The following is a 20,955-nucleotide window of genomic DNA, read 5'->3' on the forward strand; positions in this document are numbered from 1 at the left end:
TACATAAATAATTTCTATATTTTTAAAAAAAATTACACGTACATTAACCAAAAACATCAACATCGTCTGTACAAGACTGTAATAATGAATGGAATGTAGGTACCCGTTTTGTTAGGAAGTGACAAGGACAACGACCCTATAGCACATTAAAGTAGTTGAGCAAGTTGCACGAATTATTTTACTATGATTGAAAACAAACTCCGAGTCCGAGGAACAGTGTGTGTTTTTTTCAATCCTAGTGTGGGTCAATTCATCACCCAAATTATTGTCTAATCCACCCACTTCTTCCACACACTAAGTATGTGGGCTACTTTTTTATTTTTATTTTTATTTTATAAAATTCGATTCATGACTATATTGTTTTATATATTCAAAATATTAATTTGATACATTATTATTTTTAAATAATTGAATATATTAAAAAAGAACAAGAAAATAATACATTATTATTAAAAAAAATTGTGGGCTGGTTTTTAAAAAGAAAATAATGATACAAATCAACTAAATAAGTGTTTGCAGTAGCTTCTGTTTGTCCGTTGGGAATAAATTGTAAAATTCTTGAGTTTGATATTAATAAAAAGGAATGATTGCATTCTTTTTTCATAACGTTTGATGTAATTATATGTAGATTCTCTGTAGTTTGAAAATTTATATCTAGTATCCTTGAGGTTTGCTTCCATCTAACAAATAAGTCCCTCAGTTAATTACACAGGGGGTCTATGAATAATTACACCAGATCTCGGGGGTAGAAGAGTGTAATTATCACTAATAAAAATTGGGAGTATTTGAAAAAATTAGTGAATAACAGAGGAGTAAAGAAATGAAAATTTATAACATTTGACTTGAACGAGCTTAATTTAAACCGTTCAAAAGTATAAATACCAAAAAAAAAAAAACAAAAAAAAACTCTTTTTGATTAACTTTTAATTAAAAAAAAAACTAAGGAGAATCTAAAATAAGTTTCACAAGCACCCCTTGAATAAAAATAGGAATAATTATCGCCATCCCTTGAGTTTGGTGTAATTACAAATCTCGTGTGATTTAAAAAATTACATCTTGAATTCCTGATATTTGTTTATGTCCAATAAAAAGATATATCCGTTAGTAAAATCTGCAAACAAACTTAAAAAAAAAATAAACCAAAATTAATATTTATTCTCGAGTGACTTATTATATTATTTTGCGTGTCAAACAAATCTTTCTTAATCAAATTACTCATATACATATTCACTCGTGAATGCAATTAAAGAGGTAAATATGAAATAAATATTTTTTTATCAAAATAAACATACATCATTACTCAAAAAATTTAAACATATAAGTTTTTTAAATTGTAAGACATAAATTTTATCAAGTGAGTAAGATCCTACGTGGACATTTTGACCCACCTCTATCCGGAAGAATTTTGTCCTAAACCAACTTAAATTGTTTGTCTTATCTCTTACTTCATAAAAAGACACCTAAATATATAGTTGTCTACATAAATTCGTCCAACCCACTGCATTAAATCCTTTTGTAATATTTAAATTTTTAACTTTTGATAAATAAAAAACTTTTTTTTATATAAAAATTATGGTTATATAATTACATCGATATCAATTAATTGAAGAAATACCTCCACTCGATCAATAAAGTCAAATTATAATAATATTACAATAAACTCATGTTGAATGAGATAAATACTAGTTACAATTATCATGTCTGGTGGAATTTGAATCCATAACCTCGAAACTTTTTATGGGACTTCAGTCTTAACTACTAGACTAAGACATTATTGGCTAATAATGAGCTCATTCTGTAAGCTTTTTTAAGTTTTCATCCATTTTGTATGGTGAATTAATTAAAATACCCTTTGAATTACGGATTATAATTTTATTTTTTTATAATTTTTAAAATTATTTTTATGGACTAATATTTTCGTATGAATTATTTATTTGACACATTCTCAATTTTTTTATATATTTTTAAATATATATATTAAAAAATTTCAATAAGATAAAATATATCATCTCATTATTTAGGAGTTACATAAATATTTTTCGGTAGAAGATAATATTTGTAATTTTTTAAATAATAAAAAAATTTATAATTATATCAAATTTTATGAGATGTAGCTGCACTTTGTCTAAAACTAAATAAAAATCATAAATTATTTTTATTTTATTTTTAAAGTGTAAACATATAAAAAGTTGAAAAAAAAAAGAGAAAACAAAAATCAATAAATGAGAGCACCTAACGCCCGGGGGGGGGGGGGGAAGGGGGTAAAGAGAGAGACGCTTGTTTGTAAGACATCCTCGAAAAACTGCATGTCTCGACCACGTGGACGACCGCGGAGGCACCTCCTTCCACCACGTGTCCATTTTCTGACCATTTTACGTTACACTTCCCGATCCATTTTCGTAATTTCGCCCACCGCCCCCATGAATGAATTAATTAAAATCCACCTTCCATTTCAACTCTTCTACTGCAGTTTTCTTTAAGCAACTCTTTTTCCTCTCCCTCTCTCTCTCTCGACTTCTCATGGCTTTCTCTATTGCCGGCCGTTTCTCTCTTGCCGAGAAGCCCAGAGAAAACCCATAATTCAGTTTCATTTTCTTGAGAAAATTCACTGCATTGAGGGTTCAAGGAGTTTTTAAACTTTAAAATTGAGCAAAGTTGTGTCTTTTTTTCTTTTGTTTTCCCGGGAAAAAAAGAGGAACCTGTTTGAGTGTTGCCTCAAAGAGTTGTTACTGTTTTTTTGTTTGATTTCGAACCGGGCTTGTGTAAATTCGATCTTTTTCGGGGTTTTCAAATGGCTGGAGCTGAAGGAAACAGAGAGAAGCTCAATCTTTCTTGGCCCGTGAATGGGGTTTCAAGAGATCCGCGGCACAAATTCATGAACCAAAGCGGTTTCCCGAATGAGAATGAAGCAGAAGGTGATGAAGAAATAGAGTTGAATTTGGGGCTCTCAATGAACGGTAGATTTGGAGTCGACCCGGCAAAGAAGAAGCTCCGGCGTTCATCTTCCGTATCCAACTTGGTTCTCCCTGTTGGTTCCTTTGACAACGGGAGCAGCAGCCACCAAGCGCGTGGGGTGGCGGGTGAGAGTTACGCGCCGCTGACGAGAGCATGCTCCCTGCCGATCGAGACTGAGGAGTGGCGCCGCCGGAAGGAGTTGCAGTCGATTAGGTGTATGGAGGCCAGGAAGAAGAGAATGGAGAAGTTGAAGAATGTGAGGGTGAAAGATAAAGAGAACAACAGTTCTGAAGATCATGCTCATAATGGGAGTGGATCGCATGAAGGTGTTCTTAATGGATTTCAGAACTGGAATTTGATGCAATCATCACAAGGCTCAATTGGATCAACAAGTAGTGGCTCAGCTAGAGTTTCTCATCTCCAGAATCAACTCATTGATGGTATATATATACTCTCCTTCATCTCCTAATTCCATATCAATAGAAAATGGCACGTGTGTGTGTGTTGTACATGTGTATGTATGTGCATGTGTATCTATCACACACACACACACACACACACACACGGAAAAAGAATCTTCTTTTGCCTTGCTGGTGATTGATACATGATCTTGCATGTCCATGTTATGCAGCAATTTTAATGTTCTGATGACAATGGATTATTGATAATAGTTTAAAAATGTTGTTTACATTTATAAGTATGTCTTGTTCTTGCATTTGTACTGTCTGCCTAGGTTTTTTTAGGTTGTGGGATACAGGATTATTGCTTCTAGAAATTGCTATCTGAAGTGTGCAGGGTCATTCATGAGTTCTGATAAAATTACAGTATCTTGTTGCAGATAATCTTTTGTGTTGATATAGGCCATGTTCTTGCTACTTGTACAAGTCTAAGTATGCTTAGTGTGGCTGTGCTCTGAGTGTTGTCATGCTTCTGCCCTGCATTTTGTCGGCTGCCTGCCTTATATAGTTCCCCGGATTTGGTCGTTTTGTTAGTTGTCTGCTTTTAATTGAATGCTTCTCCTGGCTGCGCGGAGAATCTGTTGTCCCTCCGCATTTGGCTGTTTACTTAGTTGTCTGCTTTTAATTGAATGCTTCTCCGGGCTGCACGGAGAATTTGTCGCCACTCTTGCCAGGGCGGTGAGTAGTCAAGTATCTTGGCGGCGTTGGTTGTCGTCTTACAGCTTTATCTACATTACGTATGTTTTGGTTGTCGTATTAGATTGTGCTATCCGTTCCCGTGTTAGCAAACACATGTCATCCTGAACTTTGTTGGCCTTTTCCGTTTTAAATTAACTTCTTGCGTAGGTGTCGTCTTGAATTTATTTGCTTACTAAATTAAAGAGAGTATAAATGAGATTTCAAATTTGCCTTTTTGTTGTCCGTACATTGTGTACAAGACGGCACACGTGCAGTAGCACAAGAATAATCTATTATGCGGGAGCTACAGTAATAGTCCATAAAGGCCGTTCCTTTCCATGTTTTCATTTTTGCATACACATTGAGGCAATGATTGCCATGTCTACTTGATACTCTTTGGTGAACAGAAACTTAGAAGTGATTTAGGTCATGTCGTCCGAGTGTAGGTAAAGATGGTATGGGTAGCCTGGAAGATACATCGGATGATAAACATATTATCACTCATAGAAATGTGTTCTTAAAGGATTCGCCTGAAATGGATCATAGGTGTTGCATGTGTATTCAGACCAGTTGATCAATGCAGCACTCTACTCTGTTCCCTTTATGTGTGTAGGAAGTTATGGCATGACAGAACTTTCATTTCTTAAGGTCTCGGACTTGGAGAAAATCACGGATAGATAAAACAGCAAGTTCGTTTACATATTACCGATATTTAATCTGTTATTCTCTGTGCTCATCTCTTGGTTTCCAACAGGAGGAAATCGAATCTCCACTATCAGCAGCTCCGCCAGCCTTCCAATTCTGCCGGAGCAGACCATCCAGATACCTGCCGTCAAGGGTGCTGAAAGTGATCCAATTGGGGTCGATGAAGTGCAGAGGACCGCCTTACTGGATATGCCTTATGTCTCAACAAGGGGATCCGGACCTAACTTTAGAAAGACAGAGGGATTCTTGTACAGGTATAAGAGGGGAGACGATGTGAAGATCGTCTGTGTTTGCCATGGGTTGTTTCTTTCACCTGCGGAATTCGTCAAGCACGGCGGTGGTGGTGACGTAGCGCAGCCGTTGAAGCACATTGTCGTGAACCCGTTCCCCCTGTTTTAGTCGTAGTTTGTCCTTAGTTTCTTGGACAACCATGCACCCCTTAATGGCAGGATTTAGCTGCAGACTCTAGATTAGTTTCAGGATGCTACTTTCTTAGCTTTGAATGTATTAAACGAGAAAACGGGCGTTGCAGGAAATTTTACCTGAAAACTTGTATGGTATTGTGAATGTGTTTGCTCTTTTCATCTGTTTATGTGTCTAGGATGCTGCTTCTTGGTTATTTATTTCTGTGATCTTGTCCGAAAATCTTTGCTCAGGTCAGAGGATTATCATGTGGCCCAAGGAGTGAGTTTAACGTAGTAATCCTGTACTTGCTATGCGATTGTAGTAATTATGTATTTATCATGCCATTTACATGCTCACTGAATTACCAAAATATTTATTTTTATGGGTACTTGAATTTAATGTAAAAGTATTGAGTTTGAGTTTAGGTACAAGCTATTATAATTATAACATAAAACACATCCATTGATTTAAAAATGTTCGAAAATAAGGCTAATTAAATAATAAATTATTTACACTAGCTAAGATATATATTATCTTGATTCAATAAAATCAAATATTTTCGACTCAAAATTCAAGTATGTTTATATTTGTTCACATGCGGAAGTGAAAACATCGAAAAATATTTCATAAGCTGTGATAAGCGTACATAGTAGCTGAGCTGAATTTTTTATGATTATAAGGTTATGGGTTCAACAGATAAATTGTTATTCTACTTTAATATTAGAGTAAATACTTGTGTTTATTTTATTAATAATAATTGATATTTGATATTAATATTCGGAATATTAATTTTTGTAATTATAAGTTATTTCTGAAGATAAAATTAAAAATAAGCAAAGGACAATAATGGGAATTCCGGCAATGAGCAGCAATGCATGATGCATGCAGCTTGTTACAGACACAGACATTTACATATATTCTGATGCAATTGGCTAGAAATCGAAGCTGGACAGAATGCCCGAAATGGGCGCTCTGCCTTCCTTTCAGCACAAAAATTTCTTCCCACAATAAACCCTAACATCAACTCCTGGGATCCTCCCTTGCCCTAAAATTTTTATCACAATTTTAATTTGCAAAATTTGGGAATCTCTCGATTCACATATATCTTCCTGTGGGTTTTCTTGAAGGTTTTGCTTTGGCATGATCCCTTCATTTGGATCATAGACAAAAGGGGGGGGAGGAACCTTATAATTCTGGTGACAGGATTGTTGGTTCTTATGATTTAGGTATGTTTGTTAACTTTTCATGTTTTTACATAGATATTACATCAGGGTCTTAAACATTTATGTGCGAGGCATCAAGATTTGTTTGAGATCAGAAAATATCCCTGATTTTCTTGATGATTTTCAAGAACCCCACCCAATATGCATTTTGTTCGCTTATATGCAATGTTGTTTTGAGGGTTTTTAACTCTTCATTGTCTCAATGATCAATCATCTTTTCTGATCCTAGCTATTTTCTTTGAAGAAAGAAAGTGTTATCTGCAACTTCTTGCTGCAATTTGTTTAAATGCTTAGTTTTAGGGGCATTTGCCTTTTCCGCAATAGTTTGGATCTTCTGTTGTAAATTGGTATTGCATTCCAGGTGCGAAAACGTCATCTGTATATTTAAGAAAATCCGAAGTTTAACTTAGAATCGAGTTAAGACAGGCTTCGTGTGCATGACTTTTAATGACAAGATGGATCTACATGGGAAGTATGTATGTCTTCATTTTTTCCGCTGTTATTCTTTTGATATGTGTTTTTCTAGCATGTTTCAGAGCAGCTTTCTGCTGGTTCTTGAAATGATAGTTTTGAACAAATTGACATAAAATCTTGGAAGACCATAAGGAAATTTGTTAGCAAATGACAAATTCTCAACAAGTACTATTCTATTGATTGAACAACATCAGGTCGATGCTCGTTGTTGTAGTTAAATTAGTCTTGAACTTATTAATATGTACCCTCCTTATGCAGTGCTGCCATCAACCATCAGCTCATAATATAGATATCCTGAGGACTTGAAGAATCAGATGAGCAATGGAACCAGAACATGTGAAAACAAGCAGTGAGAATGTAAAGAAAAATCCTCAAGATGGAGCACCACCTCTTGAATCAAACAATGGGGACGCCTCTTCTTCATCCGGTTCCTCACTGGAATTCAGTATTGGTGAACAGGGCAACCTTCAAAGGTCCTCTGTCAATGAAAGTCCGTCATCTTCGCCAGAACAGTCGACTGGTTCTCCTGACCAAGCGCAAATGAAATCTCCCCCTACCCAAACGATGGGGCAGCCTCCGGGTTATGATCCAAATCGTATTCCTGCATCTGTTTTTTCAAGTAAATCTGGAAATCCCACAGAGTGGAGTGTTGCCTCAAATGAGTCCTTGTTTAGTATTCATATGGGAAATAATAGTTTCTCTCGGGATTATGCTATCTTGTATGGGAAGTCAGGAGAGTTTCCCAGACCTGAAGATTGGAACGGTGCAAATTCCAATCTGATGGATCTCCCCAGGCTTGAAGAATGGAACAATGCACCACCCAAGAGTGAGTTGAGCAGCCTTCCTCCGGTTATGGAAGTACCTACGCATGAAGAAATTAGTGTACCGTCAGGCGGGGATTCAAGAGCTGAGAAGAAAGATGACCCTAGAAGCACAAATGTTGCCCCTGCGGGGGAAATTGTGGAGAATCATGTAAAGGAAAGTCTGGTTCCTGCTCCTGCTAATATGCCGGATGTTAAAAAAGAACCGCCTGCTGAGACTGCTGCTACTTCATTAAGTAACCCTTCAACTTTCCCAAGCCCGCCTCGCCTTTCTAATGAGAGTGGAAACAGCAGCACCTCATTTGCATTCCCAGTGTAAGACATTTGGGTTTAGCATTTAATACAGTGAAACATGTATGGTAGTGTCTTAAGTATTCAAATTTCGAAAAATTATGCACATTAAAGAACTTGAAGGATATCTGATACTCACCATCTTGAACGAGGTTGTTGAACTGACCATATTTCACGTCTGAACGACTGTCATGATGTGCCTATTCAATGATCTTGGGAATCTGCTATGTTTTCTGGCCTGCAGTCTCTGAAGATAAAATTTATCCTGCAGCACAAATTCAGCTGTTAAGCTACATATAACTGACATCTATCCTTCTTGCCAATATGTCAAGACCAATTTTCTTAACTGAATTAGTTCTCTTGGCACCTTTACCCTATGCTCACAACGGTGCCACCCTTTTTCTTTAGCTATCTATCTTGATCCAACTTACCTCTTTTCTTCCGTTTCATATTTTTCAGTACAGTAATCTGTTGTCTACCGTAATAGCATCGCTCCTTAAACAACACATATACAAAACCCCATGATCCTTCATGAGTGTCTGAGCAAGTTGGCTTCATGTCTTCTGCTAGAAATACGAGTGTTTGAAATTTGACGCCCCCTTTTATTCTTTCTTTCCCTCTCAGATTGGTGAACGACGGTGGAAAGAGTGCCAGCTCATTGAAGGTCGTCCCGGAGAAGCCCGAGCAACCGGAGTCTCAACCACAAGCTCCCAAAGAAACTCCTCCTGCTGCAGCTGCCGAGACATCAATGTTTTCTTGCTTCCCCTGTTGGCCTAAATGCTGTTAACTTTGCATTATTTCACTGGCTGGCACGTTCGATGATGACGTCCTTAGCTTCATCGAAACTGCCTGTTTATCTTTTAGTTAGCCACAAAATCTGGTCTGGTTCTTTCTGAGGAAGCAGAGTTCAAACATATGTTAGAGTTTTGGTTCCATAAAAACAGTGATGCTTCAAGTCTCAGATATGGTCATTGTTTTTCACCCTCATAGTTTGTGATGCAGTAAAGATTTGAACGAACTTGTTTGAGAATTAAGCACTAATTTCAACAGTGGTAGATGTATCTACATAGATTTTCATAGGGGCCCCAAGAAGAAAATGCATCTGCTGACTTCATAATATAGTTCTGTGAACCATTGATTCATTGTATTTTGCTCAAGATACTATTAAGTAAATGACCAAAACATGCAACTCTAATTTCTCCTTTTTTTTCTTATTATGTAGATAAAAAAGAAAATTCTCGGGAAATTCTCATTTTCCAACTCATTCATAATCTTTCAAATAAATAGAATTACTGTCAAATATCGGGAGTATTTGTGTAAGTTTTGTCTACGAACAAAGGTTGTGTAGCTGTAATAACGGACTGAGTTCTTATGATTGATTTGTCTCCCAATAATATTATAAAATACAATTATAGAGTCAGTTTCGATAATCAGATTCTATATTCTAAACTTGTGGAGATAGAATAAAAGTAACATTTCAAGAGAGATTAGGAACCAACACACCCTAATAGGGGTGCAAGATGAATTGAGTCGGCGAGCTCGACTGAAGCTCGAGCTTAGTTCTTTCTGTTCATGAGCTTGCGAGCCTTTTTTTTTTTTTAAAAAAAGATTTTTATTTATAAATATTATTTAAGTACATATTCAATATTATATCAAGTTTATATTCAAAACTCACTATATATTAGAATTATTAGTCAATATATCTCATATTTTAATTTTATATAATAATAAAATACGAGTTATTGTTTATATTGTTTAACAAATGCTAAAAAGCAACAATTTAGTGAGTTTTGATACTTTTTTTTGTAAATAAAAATTTAAAATTCACCATAAATTAGAATTATTAGTTAATATCTCATATTTAATTTTACATGATATTAAAAATGGTATTTTAGTTTGTATTATCTAAAAATAAGTTTAATCAATAATTTAGTACAATTTGATAATTTTTTGTAAATAAGTATTTAACATAATGCATATGAATTTTATTGTTACAATTTCAATATCCATTAATCAAAATACAATTATTCACTATATATTAGAATTATTAGTCGATATCTTAGATTTTAGTTTTAGATGATATTAAACTATGTATTTTAGTTTATATTATCTGAAAACAAGCTTAATTAATAATTTAGTATATTTTGAAATTTATTTTTATGAATAAATATTTAATATAATTCATATGAATTTTATCATTATAATTTCTATATCCATTAGAACAAAATGCATTTATTTCAAAATTCACCATATATTAAAATTATTAGTCAATATATCATATTTTAATTTTAGATGATATTAAAATATTGTATTTTAATTTATATTATCTAAAAATAAGCTTAATCAATAATTTAATATATTTTAATATTTTTTATAAATAAATATTCAATATAATGTATATGAATTTGTTGACGTTAGTTTAAAAACTGAGTAGTGGTGTGGGACTTTAGTTATGTCTCATTAAATGATCGGAACGAATAATTTTTTATAACTGCCAATTTTATTTCATTATATTCTTTCTTGTTCGTTTTCTTGTGAAAATTTTCTTCTTGATTCTCATTTAAATTTTTGAATAATATATTTCAAATGATATAATAATTCATATTTTTTTTTAAACTCAAATATTTGAAAAATAAATTAATTGAGTTCGAGCTCCAGCTCGTGCTCGTTCAAATTTTTGGCCTAGTTGGCTTCGTTTGCATCCCTACACCCTAATAGACTAACATATCCCCTAGACCTCGCCACGTGTCAACACCAAAGTTGAGTAATTGAGGCCCATACAGTCAAAGTCCAGAACTTTGTGGGCCTAATTTTTGGGCCAACACTTCCGACCCCAATGATGGGCCGGTGCATTAATTGGCCTGGTAATGGGTCCTATCCCTCATATAAATATTCGAATATGGGCCCCACCACCACTCATCCAACCACAATATATATATATAAAAAAAAAGATAAAAATGATGCTAAATACTACCTGTCTGTCCTGTGGTTATGGTATGTCACTTCAAGGGATCTCCAATTGTAAATAGTCAACAAGAATTAAGATTTCATACAACTCATCTATTACACTAATTACTACTTTATTGCTAGGTATCTTATTTATTCTATTTTTAAAAACATATCTATACTAAAATATTATATTAAAATATATTATCGAATATTTCGTATGATGGGAGTTAATAAAATTTAAGGGCTAAAACGAATTCAAGAAGAGTCACGTAATATTGAAGACGTGTGATGTTATCATATTGTAATTATGTAGTTATGTGAATGGAGCTGGAAGATAGATAAAATAGTAAATTTATATTAAATAGAGGAATAAATGATTTTTTTTTAACTCATAAGTCATATATGATCTGTAAGTTATTTAAGGTTTTAAATACTGTAATATACTTTAATATGTTGAAAGTTAAAAGGAAATTATTAAAAAGAAAATAGGTGTTATCGACATAAAGTGATGATTTTGACACTGCTGCATTAAATTTTTGTGAATTTAAAAATATCTTTTTAATTAAGAAGGTAGTTAATTTATTTGACTCATAAATTTTATATTTATTTAATTGTCTAAATAATATATTTTATTTTTATTTATATAATATATTTTGAAGTATGATAATATATTTATTATATGCATGTAAAATTAGTAAAGAAGACCTATTTTGGTGATATAAAATTGTGTGGAATTAAATTGGTAAAAATAAAAGAGAATTGAATTGGAAAAGGAAAAAAGAGAGAAAGAAAGAGAGAAATGGAAAATGAAATGTGAAAGAGCAACGCGTTTTCTCAAATAAAAACAAAGAATTGGAGGAACAACTCTTGTGTATACTTCTCTCTCTTTCTCCTCTCTCTACTCTTTTGTAGACTCTTGTGTCACGAAGTATAATTGAAAAGCGAAAGCAAAGCTCAAGATTGGGGTTGGGTTTAGGGTTTTTACGCTCTTCCAAGAGAGAGAGAGAGAGAGAGAGAGGGAGATGAAAAGGGGTTTGAATTTCTGAGGACCCTTTCCCGGCGCCGGTAATGGGTCGTTGTTCTTTTCTCATGAGATGGCATCACCTTCACAAGCCGTTGAAGCTCTTGATTTTGCTGTGTATTCTGTTTCTAGCTCAAAATGAAGTGGTTTGGGGCTCCGATTCGGATAAATCTGCGCTCTTGGAGTTCAAGGTTTCGCTTTCGGACCCTCATGGAGTGCTGAGCAGCTGGAATTCGGATGGTGGGGATCACTGCTCGTGGACCGGGGTTTCTTGCGATGCGGGTTCTCGGGTAGTAGCCTTGAATATTACTGGTGGAGGTAATTCGTTGTCTTGTGCTAGAATTGGTCAATTTCCACTTTATGGGTTTGGGATTAGGAGGCCTTGCTTGGGTGGAAATAGTGGCGTTAAAGTCTTGGGTAAACTGTCCACAGCTGTTGCTAAGCTTAGTGAGCTTAAGATTTTATCACTGCCTTTCAATGAAATAAATGGTGAAATTCCTGTGGAGATTTGGGGAATGGAAAAGCTTGAGGTTCTTGACCTTGAAGGGAATTTGATTTCTGGATCTTTACCTTCTCAGTTCAGTGGGTCGAAGAATTTGCGAGTTCTTAACTTAGGATTCAATGAGATCTTTGGGGGAATACCAAGTTCATTGTCGAATTGCGTAGGTCTTCAAGTTCTGAATTTAGCTGGGAATCAATTTAATGGATCAATTCCAGGGTTTATTGGTGGCTTTAGAGGTTTGATTGGGCTTTACTTGTCGTTTAATCTACTCAGTGGATCGATTCCAGTTGAGATTGGGGACAATTGTGGGAAGCTCGAATATTTGGAGCTTGCAGGGAATTATTTGACTGAAGCTATTCCCGGAAACCTTGGGAACTGTAGAGGGTTGAAGACCCTTTTGCTGTACTCTAATATGTTGGAAGAGGTTATTCCGAGTGAACTTGGTCAGTTGAGTGAGCTTGAAGTGCTGGACATCTCAAGAAACAATTTTGGGGGTGCCATACCATCTGAAATTGGTAATTGTACGAAGTTATCGGTTCTCGTGTTGTCAAACTTATGGGATCCTCTTCCTAACATTTCGAGTTTGCGAGGTGGTTATTTAATGGAAAAGTTGGCAGTTACTGCTGATGAGTACAATTTTTATGAAGGGACAATACCAAGTGGAATTACTAGTCTCTCAACCTTGAGGATGGTGTGGGCTCCTAGAGCTACTCTGGAAGGAAGCTTCCCTGCTAGTTGGGGTTCTTGCACCAACTTGGAAGTGTTGAATTTGGCTCAGAACTATTACTCCGGGAGAATCTCAAAGGGATTCAGCAACTGCACGAGGCTGCAGTTTCTTGACTTGAGCTCAAACAGACTTACTGGAGAGATCACTGACAAAGTTCCTGTACCTTGTATGAAACTGTTTGATATCAGTGGGAATTATCTCTCAGGTTCAATACCAAAATTCAATTACAGATCTTGTGCCCCTATCCAGTCCCTGCATTCCGTATGGCCTTATGATCCTTCTTCTGCTTATATATCATATTTTGGATACAGATCTCAGATTGAATCCCCTTTTCAATTTTCCGGGGATGGTGATAGTTCCTTGGTATTACATAATTTTGGTTCTAACGACCTTACTGGCCCAGTGCAATCTATGCCTATTGCATCCGAAAGACTAGGAAAACAAACTATCTATGCATTTCTTGCTGGCAGAAACAGGCTTACTGGATATTTTCCTGGAGCTTTCTTCGAGAAGTGTGATTTAGTGAGAGGTATGATAGTAAATGTCAGTAACAATGGGTTATCTGGTCAGATTCCAATAGATATGGACTCAGTGTGCAAGTCCCTGATGCTCCTAGATGCTTCCAGTAATAAAATTTCTGGAACTCTTCCTCCCAGCATTGGCAACTTGGTTTCACTTTTTGTCCTTAATTTAAGCTGGAATTCTTTGCCAGGTTCCATTCCCAGCAACCTTGGTCGGATGAAGAATATCAAATCCCTCTCTTTGGCTGGAAATAACCTGAATGGTTCAATCCCTGCGAGTCTAGGGCAGTTATATTCCCTGGAAGTTCTTGACTTGTCTTCAAATTTGCTATCTGGTGAAATTCCAAAAGATCTTGCGAATTTGAGGAACTTGTCAGTCCTCCTCCTGGACAATAATAAACTATCTGGGCAGCTCCCACCTGAATTGGCAAATATATCCACTCTCTCAGCATTTAATGTGTCCTTCAATAATTTGTCTGGTCCTCTGCCTCCAAACAATAACATGATCAAATGCAATAGCTTTCTTGGAAATCCTTCGCTGCACTGCCCCATGTTCTCTTTATCTTCGCCTTCTGCTGATCAACAGGGAAGAGTAGGGGACTCACAGACTGATGCTTCTTCTCCATCATCAACTCCAAGAAAAAAAGGAGGGAATGGCAGTCTGAACGCAATTGAGATTGCTTCTATAACGTCAGCAGCAGCTGTTGTGTCGGTTCTTCTTGCCCTTATTGTTCTCTTCTTTTACACAAGAAAGTGGAAACCGAGGTCTAGAGTAAGTGGAACTGCTAGAAAGGAAGTGATTGTCTTCACTGATATTGGGTTTCCACTGACATTTGAGAATGTGGTGCATGCTACGGGGAGTTTCAATGCAAGCAACTGCATCGGGAATGGAGGTTTTGGGGCAACATACAAAGCAGAAATTGCACCTGGTGTCCTATTGGCCGTAAAACGGCTTGCAGTAGGACGATTCCAAGGGGTTCAACAATTTGACGCAGAAATCAAAACACTGGGTAGGCTTCGCCATCCAAACCTTGTGACTTTGATCGGGTATCATGCGAGTGAAACAGAGATGTTTCTTATATACAATTATTTGCCGGGCGGCAATCTGGAGAAGTTTGTACAGGAGAGATCCGCTAGAGCTGTTGACTGGAGGATACTGCACAAGATTGCGTTGGACATTGCACGTGCACTTGCCTACCTGCATGATCACTGTGTCCCTCGTGTTCTGCACCGCGATGTGAAGCCTAGCAATATATTGTTGGATGAGGACTATAATGCCTATCTTTCTGATTTTGGATTAGCTAGGCTTCTTGGAACTTCAGAAACTCATGCCACAACTGGTGTGGCTGGGACGTTTGGATATGTTGCTCCAGAATATGCAATGACTTGCCGTGTCTCTGACAAGGCTGATGTTTATAGCTATGGGGTCGTGTTGCTCGAGTTGATATCCGACAAGAAAGCACTGGATCCCTCCTTTTCTTCCTATGGGAATGGTTTCAACATCGTTGCTTGGGCATGTATGCTATTGCGACAAGGCCATGCCAAGGAGTTCTTTACCCCTGGGCTGTGGGATACAGGCCCACATGATGATTTGGTTGAAGTGCTACACTTGGCGGTGGTGTGCACCGTTGACTCTCTTTCTACACGGCCAACCATGAAACAGGTGGTGAGACGGCTAAAGCAACTCCAGCCTCCGTCTTGCTAGCTATAAACAAGAATTATTTGATTTGACATAGCAACCCATAGAAAGAAGGAAAGCCCAACTGTAATTTGTGACTCTGCGCTTCTATGAGCAGTGCTTTCGGTTTTCTTTATTGGGCTGTCATTGGTCTTGTACCAGTAGCTACTTGTAAATTGTAGTATAGCATTGGCCCCATTTTTCCCTGCCATGTCCTGGATTGTTAGGGGGTTCACTAATGTTTCTGCAGAAGAATGCAGATATTTGTTTCTGATGCTGTATACTTGTATCTCTTTCCTATTTGTTGTTGAAATAATAACAAAGAACAGGCTTCTTGCAAGAATTTTCTTCAAGACGTCTCCTCGACAGGGCAGGCAACACAGGTTTCTACTTGTACAAAAGCTCCATTGTAACCCACCTGAAACAGACGCTGCATTTCTTGATATGTTGGAGGTGAGTTCTATAAGCCTAAGTAAATTCTATGTGTGTGGCATTGTGAACTCTCTCGAGCTTTATCTTATAACTTGAGAATTAGAGTGAAAAATCATATGTAAAAACATCAAGATACTGGAGCTCGACTTGTTAAATAGTTAAGCGAATCGCAATACAAATATTTTAACAGTTGGTTCATTTGAACTCATATTTATCGGCAAAATGGAAACATTTTGTCTTGTCTTTTTTTATACCACTGATGCTAATTCTCCTCCTCTTTGCCTTTTGATGCACAGGTGCAAAGATGGGCTTTCTCGACAATTTGTTAACGAACAGAACTGCCTGCTAGTGCACAAGTATCTTCTTCTGATGCTTCGCTTTTTCAGGCAATGCTTGTCATCCTCGAAGCTCTTAGCTGGAGTTTTTGAGAAAATATCTTTCTTTTGTTTTTCTTATTTCTTTAGTTATATTCTTGTAGCTCTCTCGTGCAGCACCGGCGACTTGAGTTTGAACAAAGCTCTCTCTCTCTCTCTCAGTACGAAGACGACTGGAGTGGAGTTTGAGCGAAACTCACTCTCTCTCAGTACAGAGATGTGGTTGAAGGTATCATCTTTGCTAGCACAATTGATTCAGTATGAAAAGTCTCCCTGCATATTGTGATTGTTGGACTACTTTGAATAAGATAAAATTCTCATATAGTCTTGCACATTGTCAATCTTTTCAACTCCAGACCTTCAATGTCCATACTTCTTTCCGCTTTGCAGCTAGAGGTTGTCTTGGTCTGACCGTGACAACTGTGGATTTGGCTTGGTCACTTGCACATCGACTAAGGCTGCTTCTACTGCCATCAAGGCCTTTGATGGCCAGGTACTACTTATACTATCGTCGAAGTTACAGTAAGCCAAGCCAGTTGTAAATAAAATTAACCAGACGACGTGGCATCTTAAGTTTACATCTAAGACTTTGATCATTACAGAGCAACATATGAAACTTAGTAACAGCTAAGTTCTTCGATGCCCGGATGAAGCAATAAGCACTGCTACTGCAACAACAAACATGAGCAGCATGCTTATTAGCAAAACATAAGTCCTCCTCGACGATCTCCTGTACTCCCCAAAACATAGTATACCCCAAAATGTGCTCACAAGTGGCAGAGCCTGCACATATTACATATACATAACATATGTATCCCGATTATCGATCAAATTCAGAGAAATTACATGTGATTAAATAGAGTACTGGAGAAAGACCTAAGCAATTTATTTGAATTATTTTGACTTACCTGAACACAGTCGGCAGCTGCATAACCTGCTGCTTGCCCTCCCATGAACTGCAGGCCATTGCCTATGCCGCAGCATATGCCGGCCAAGACTGCCCAGTTCCTTCCCTTCCAATCCTTAAGGTATGATGTTATGGACGATTTTGGCAAGTTAAGAACAGGGTGGTACAAGAACCAGACATTTAGCACCAATGCAATGAAAAAAAATGACAGCGAAAAGTAGAAAAACGCCGTGTAGACAACCAAGTCGGGAACCCCCCGTTTCATCATGTGCCATTGATTGTTGGTAGCCAAGTTGAACGTCGGTGAGAAGAGAGAGTAACACACGCCAGCGAAGAAAGTTATGCTCAACCCTAACCAAATACTCTTACCGAAAACCTGTGTAACATAACAATGGTTTCATTAGGACATATGTACAAGATATGAAAGTTCAGCAGACGTCTTAGACGACCATCAAGACAGAGGAGCATCAACCTTAATTGCTCTGTTGTGCTCAAGCTCAACAAGGTAGTCCACTGATCCGACTCTTACTTTTTCCTCTTTTTTACTTCCATGTTCGAGGTCCGTCGCATCATCTATGGTAGACAAGTCTTAGAAAATTGTACGGTAGAAGTTTGACTTGTTTAATTTTAAAAAAATGTTGGGATACAGATCATATACCCTTATATGAAACTATTTCTCTATAATCAGATGAGCCATCAGCCCTGATAACCATAACAAAGCGTAAACTTGTATTAGAAACCAATCCTTGACAGACTGTACAAGAATTAAGCAACGACAGGTCTTATGATCGTAAGTACCCTGATATGTCTTTGCAAGAATCGGACAAGCTGCTGAGTTTTGCTGTAATATCAGCTGCGTTGGAAAAATGAACAGCAGATCCGAGAAAAACTGCAACGAGGAAACATCCAACTCCAGGAAAAAGTATCTCGGCTCTGTTGATGCGATCGTCGAGAAAATAGTTCAAGGTTGTCCCTGTCACATTAAAACCTTACTATTACTTCATCATTTGTAATGCAAACTCATTTCTAGATACAAAGAACACTTATGGCTCAACGAAATCGTGTTCTTATTTACCTAAAACCACTGCAATGCTGGAGGTGATGACCTCAGTGACAGAAAGCCCAACAAACGCCCAAGCATATTGTGTGGACAAATTCCCAAGACTGAGAAACACTCCTCCCACCATGGCCATCAAAACACAAGGCCAATTATCCTGCAATACCACCATTTCTCAATATCACAGTAGACATTGCTAAAGAAACAAAATGTAGCAAGTGAAAGTGCTAAATTGATACCTGAGAAAGTTGAGTGATGAAATTAGGCATATTGACCTTCCCATCACCAATCTGACCAACTGTTAAAGCTATAGCAACAGCAGTCAAGAAATTAGTTAAAGAATAATCAAGATAAGTGTGCTGAGGTAGCCTCCCACGCCGCTCGAGATGGGCCAAGATTGCCGGCCATGTCCCCAGAAACACAAGGGCCAGCAGCATGCAGATTATCGCTGCTCCCTTACTCTCAATCACATACATTTTTCAAGACTATTCCTCCTCACCCCCACCAAGACACCTGGAAAATGTTGCTAGAATTGAGAAAGCAAGTAACTAAAACCACTCACTCAGGGTTGCCACACACACCCAGGTGTGTTTGAACTGAATTCAGCAGCATATGTTTGTTTCTGAAATTCTTGAACCCAGTTCTTGAAACAAATCCCATGAGCAAGAAAAGAAAAAATCCCATGTTCATAGAGTCAAAAACTATAAACACAAAGGACAAGATACCTGTTATGATGATGATACTGCGATGGATTATCCTTGGGATTGATCCTGATTTGAGTGTTATAACTATGTCAGCAAGAAAAGAAAGAGTGGGATGAAGAGAAATCAAAGGGAGAAGAGACATAGTACTTAAATAAGTAGTAGGGTGGTGAAACTGGAAGGAACGGAAAATGGGGCCAGTGTCGGCTGGGAAATGGGAGGTGGTGGCGCTGAATTTTCAAAACAGATGGCAATCAGAGGGCTCACCGTTTGAAATTCTTCTGAGCTGTGGCTGTGTTGCCGGGTATAGTCCTTCCACGTAGTTTGTGGTGCAAAGAGTGGAGGTCATTGTTTTGGCATTTTCTTCGCTCCTTGAACAGAGGAATTGGGAGCTGTCAGTGTCAGCTGAACCCCCGGAAACGCAAAAGAGTGAAACGGAAAAGCCAGACAAAAAAATCAAAAACTAAAGGGGCATTCCGAGAATTGAACTCGGGACCTCTCGCACCCTAAGCGAGAATCATACCACTAGACCAAATGCCCTTGTTTGTTATACATTCGATTTATTATTTATTCTGCAAAATGACATTTTTGGTCTGATAATTTAGGGTCTTTCTATTTTTGATTCTATTGGTTATAAAATTCTCACTTTTAGTCCCCTAATCTTTAAACAATAGTATTTTTGAACCCATGACACATTTCTATTAGATTTTTACCAGAAATATCACGTAGTCGTTAAGTGCATGGAACCAAAATCTACTTTTTGAAAGTTATGTAATCAAATTAAGAATTTCGTAACCAATTAGACAAAAAACGTAAAGGCACTAACAACCACGTGCTAAGTATATAGCATTTTCTGTTAAAAAATCTAACAAAAAAGTGTAATGAGACCAAAAGTACTACTTTGTAAAAATTATGCGATGAAAAATGAGAATTTCATAATTAACGAGACTAAAAATGAAAAGAGCCTAAGTAACGAGACAAAAAAAAAATTGTTATTTTCCTCATTTATCATGCATGGAAGAAGTTGGTTTTTTTCTTGTTCGTAGTTTATAGACCACTCAATAGTATTGAACATGGGGTTGTTGCTTGCGTTATTCAAGCTCATACCCAGTAAAATAGATTCATAGTGTTTGGTTTTATTTTTGGCCCATCTCTGAGATGGACTAAAATATAGATAATATTTGTTTTGGAAGTTTTGATGATGTTTTAAAACAATGACTCATTTATTTTTTATTATTATAAATTTACATTAATTATAGACCCTACAATTAAAAAGATTATATACATATAAATATATATAAAAGAGACATGATTTGACAATGAACAGTAATTTTTATCTCCCACTAAACAACAATCCAAACATACACACTATCTCTAACACATACTTATTTATCTTTCTTTTTCTCTCCCTATCTCCACAAAACACACCAAAACAAATTAAAAATAAAACCAAACATAGTGATTGGTTTTCCAAGTATGCTATTTCCACCGAGAATTTATATTATAATGTGAGTATAATAAAATTTAAAATTAAAAAGTTAATTCAATTATAGATTACTTACTAACCCATTTTTTGTATCTAAAACAAAATTAAACTCACAATTTTCTAATATCAAGTGAACCTTTTTTAGCAGGCTAAATTCCATTTTGCAATCCAATTTATAGCGCTTTTTATTTATAGTGCACAAAATTTAATACTTATCCCACTCAATCACTTTTTGATGAAAAATTCCATTAAAAAATGGTCGCCTGCCATGCACATATTGTTTTATTAGTATTATTATTATTATTATTGACGCACATACATAAGATCACCAACTCACTATATGCAATCACCACAAAATCACGAAGTAGCTTATATCGCAATCACCCGTCAAATCCACAACACAATATATCCAAAATCGTTGATTATTTCTTAGGGCCCTACTTATCCTAATTGGAACACATCAATTAATGAATTTGTCGGTCATCGACATCTTAATCAAGGTCATAATATACAACACAAGGTACCCGTCGAGTGTGATATCTTCATACCATCCCAGTGTAGCAATATCACCACATGACATCACAACGAAC

At 36.6% G+C, this 20,955-nt stretch overlaps 3 protein-coding genes, 1 non-coding gene and 1 pseudogene across 4 annotated transcripts; 3 read left to right on the plus strand and 2 right to left on the minus strand.

Annotated features, from left to right (window-relative positions):
• The first annotated feature begins 2,469 nt into the window (after positions 1–2,469).
• LOC105167612 (ninja-family protein AFP3) lies at positions 2,470–5,382 on the plus strand. The gene is made up of 2 exons (XM_011087384.3): positions 2,470–3,395; positions 4,846–5,382. Exons 1-2 carry the CDS (start codon positions 2,792–2,794, stop codon positions 5,193–5,195), a joined length of 954 nt encoding a protein of 317 aa, XP_011085686.1. The 5' UTR covers positions 2,470–2,791; the 3' UTR covers positions 5,196–5,382.
• Positions 5,383–6,128: 746 nt separating this feature from the next.
• LOC105167611 (uncharacterized) lies at positions 6,129–8,999 on the plus strand. Its single transcript, XM_088883782.1, has 3 exons — positions 6,129–6,427; positions 7,157–8,034; positions 8,635–8,999. The coding sequence occupies exons 2-3, from the start codon at positions 7,220–7,222 to the stop codon at positions 8,795–8,797; spliced, it is 978 nt and encodes a 325-aa protein (XP_088739908.1). The 5' UTR covers positions 6,129–6,427; positions 7,157–7,219; the 3' UTR covers positions 8,798–8,999.
• Positions 9,000–11,819: 2,820 nt separating this feature from the next.
• LOC105167614 (LRR receptor-like serine/threonine-protein kinase RPK2 pseudogene) lies at positions 11,820–15,689 on the plus strand (annotated as a pseudogene).
• A 1,048-nt stretch (positions 15,690–16,737) lies between these two features.
• On the minus strand, positions 16,738–19,054 carry LOC105167610 (ureide permease 1). The gene is made up of 8 exons (XM_011087382.3): positions 18,904–19,054; positions 18,418–18,691; positions 18,197–18,335; positions 17,920–18,094; positions 17,780–17,823; positions 17,594–17,694; positions 17,123–17,497; positions 16,738–16,997 (listed from the first exon to the last, which is right to left on the minus strand). The coding sequence occupies exons 2-8, from the start codon at positions 18,652–18,654 to the stop codon at positions 16,842–16,844; spliced, it is 1,227 nt and encodes a 408-aa protein (XP_011085684.1). The 5' UTR covers positions 18,655–18,691; positions 18,904–19,054; the 3' UTR covers positions 16,738–16,841.
• Positions 19,055–19,347: 293 nt separating this feature from the next.
• On the minus strand, positions 19,348–19,419 carry TRNAP-AGG (transfer RNA proline (anticodon AGG)). Its single transcript has one exon. It is a non-coding gene; the product is annotated as a tRNA-Pro (tRNA).
• Between the last annotated feature and the right edge of the window lie 1,536 nt (positions 19,420–20,955).

Source organism: Sesamum indicum, linkage group LG8, assembly GCF_026168435.1.
Source record: "Sesamum indicum cultivar Baizhima isolate 11 linkage group LG8, ASM2616843v1, whole genome shotgun sequence".
Taxonomy (NCBI): domain Eukaryota; kingdom Viridiplantae; phylum Streptophyta; class Magnoliopsida; order Lamiales; family Pedaliaceae; genus Sesamum; species Sesamum indicum.